Source organism: Austrofundulus limnaeus, unplaced genomic scaffold, assembly GCF_001266775.1.
Source record: "Austrofundulus limnaeus strain Quisiro unplaced genomic scaffold, Austrofundulus_limnaeus-1.0 Scaffold287, whole genome shotgun sequence".
Lineage (NCBI taxonomy): Eukaryota > Metazoa > Chordata > Actinopteri > Cyprinodontiformes > Rivulidae > Austrofundulus > Austrofundulus limnaeus.
Window position 1 is genome coordinate 483,628 of NW_013952689.1, and position 2,253 is coordinate 485,880.

General features: G+C 34.0%; 1 protein-coding gene across 1 annotated transcript in view; it reads left to right on the plus strand.

Annotated features, from left to right (window-relative positions):
* The window catches only part of syne1b (spectrin repeat containing, nuclear envelope 1b), a gene marked incomplete in the record, with an annotated part of 311,340 nt that overhangs the window by 239,667 nt on the left and 69,420 nt on the right, over window positions 1-2,253 (plus strand). Inside the window, 1 exon segment of the mRNA XM_014021303.1 lies at window positions 595-727. Coding sequence (XP_013876757.1) covers window positions 595-727 — 133 coding nt within the window.

Consider the following 2,253-nt stretch of genomic DNA (forward strand, 5'->3'; position numbering starts at 1 on the left):
ATATAGTTGTATCTGCAACTGTATTTGATAATGTTTTGAACTTTTAAAATATTGTATGGTAAAAAAAAAAAGAAGCTGCTCTTCAAATTAGTGACAAACTTTGGTGTTTTTTGACGAGTTACTTTCATTTTGCTTCTACTTTTCATTTAAAATAAGTTTCCATTCTCAGCAGGTTTCTAAGMTTCTTCTTCTACATATTAAAAAAGTTGTTAAACAACTGAGTGACGCACTACTGCTACTAGTGGTGAGAAAGTGTATTYCAKRTTATTCAAAATCAATGCGGTCCCGCGGCCCTCTGCGGCCCAAAGTTAAAAACTATTGTTCTTTAAGGCCCTCAAGGTGGCGCTCACGGCCCACAATTGGGCCGCGGCCCATAGGTTAAGAGTCTCTGACCTAAAGTTCTTGTTCATAGCATTCGTTTCGATGTCTCACTATGGGATAGACTCCCGTTTTGCCAGACAGCTTATCTCTAGCAACCCACAGCAGCTCACTGTGATCGGCCTGTTCAAGCAAGAACCCAGAGTTTAAAACAGCAGAGGCCACACAATACATATCCATCACTGCATGGCAACATTTAAAGTTCTGGTTTTGTAGGTACCAGAAGGAGTGTGCAGAGATCAGTGCCTGGCTGCAGTCGGCTCTGGACCGTCTGGAGTTTTGGAACACTCAGGCAGTTTTAGTCCCACAGGAGCTGGAAACTGTCAGAGACCATCTATCTGCTTTCTTGGTAAGGAAACAAATATTTTTCATCATGTTTTACTTTTACACAAACTGTATTATTCATTTTCCTTATGTCTGTATTCATGTTTAATTACTTCTTTACACAGACTGCTGTGAACTGAATTGTTAACGTTGTTGAAACATTCAAAATGGTTTTCAGTGTTTTCGTGTTAGTAGCAGACCACTTGAAAGTTACAAAATTTGTATTGTTTTCACTTTAATGTGAAAGAGGATTGTTTCTGCTGGAGATTTTCTATAAGAACGTTTCTGCCCAATGTCTATGAGTGACTGACATAATTTACCCTGCCTCTCTGAAGTTCATCACAGACTGTAAACACACCACTGTCACCTGTATCCTCAGGTGTGTGGTCGGCATTGGCAATTTGAAGGAACACTTTTATAAATAAGGCACTCTGTCATTAGAAGTGAGTCTTTAAAAGAACCTTAAAGTATAGATCTTATATAAAGATCAGGAGCATCTAAAAATATATGGTTGTTTAACCTAATATACATATACAGTATCTCAGATTTCTATTCTGTGAGTTCCTAAAGTGGGGTCCGTGGCCCCCTAGGAGCCAGGCAGCGCTGGGGGGTCTCAGATAGTTGAATGGTTTTCTATTTCCTTTAATTTCTTTTAACTTAAGATGTGTCAGTTGAACCTGGACTTGTTTGGTATCAAAATAAACATAAGAATCTTGGCTAAAAGCTCATGAAAACTATTTGTACATTCACCAAACACAGTTCAAACGTCAATCAGTTAAATCAGAAAGTAAACAAACTGTAAACACGTTAAAGCAAATCTGTAAAGGAAAAAATAGACATTATTTTTATAAAGCAAGTTAAAATAGATTCCAAAATATGTTATAAAGTGTGTTGAAAGTTTTATTTTACTTGATTTTGAGTGAATATGGTCCAACTGAAGTCAAATATAATTTCTCATTATTTTATATAATATATATGGTGACAAATAAATGTTTTGATAATTTTTCAAAAGAACAAACATTCAATAATAAATCTTTTCAGGCAGGTAAGAAAAAAATATATAACTTTTGCAATTAAAACTTCAGATTTCTTAACATTTCTTAATGGTACCATCATAGTATGTCCTGTGCAAAATGACAAAATTCAAAATTATTTCTTTACTAAAACCTCTGTAACTTTGCTCCAGTTCATTTAAGCAGCATGAATCTTTGCACAGGTGATGTCCACAAGAGGATTTATGGTTTCCAAGAGTTTTAGCCTGAATCATTATGTTTTTAAATGGGTTATATCAAATGCAAAAATTATTCAGGAGAGAGTGAAACAAATATATTTATGTTCCATCCTTAATATCTCTAAAACCACAGCAGCTGTTTTAATATTATACTTCTGATGAAATCTCCCAAAAGTTAGCTTTATTTTGATGAATGATTTTTAAGTAGATTTTATAAATCCTGAAATGTTAAATGTTAAATATTAACAAAAAATTCTGTTTGGTTTTAAGTTATTATTTTAAAAATAATTTATAACAATTTAATTAAAGGTCTTTTGCCA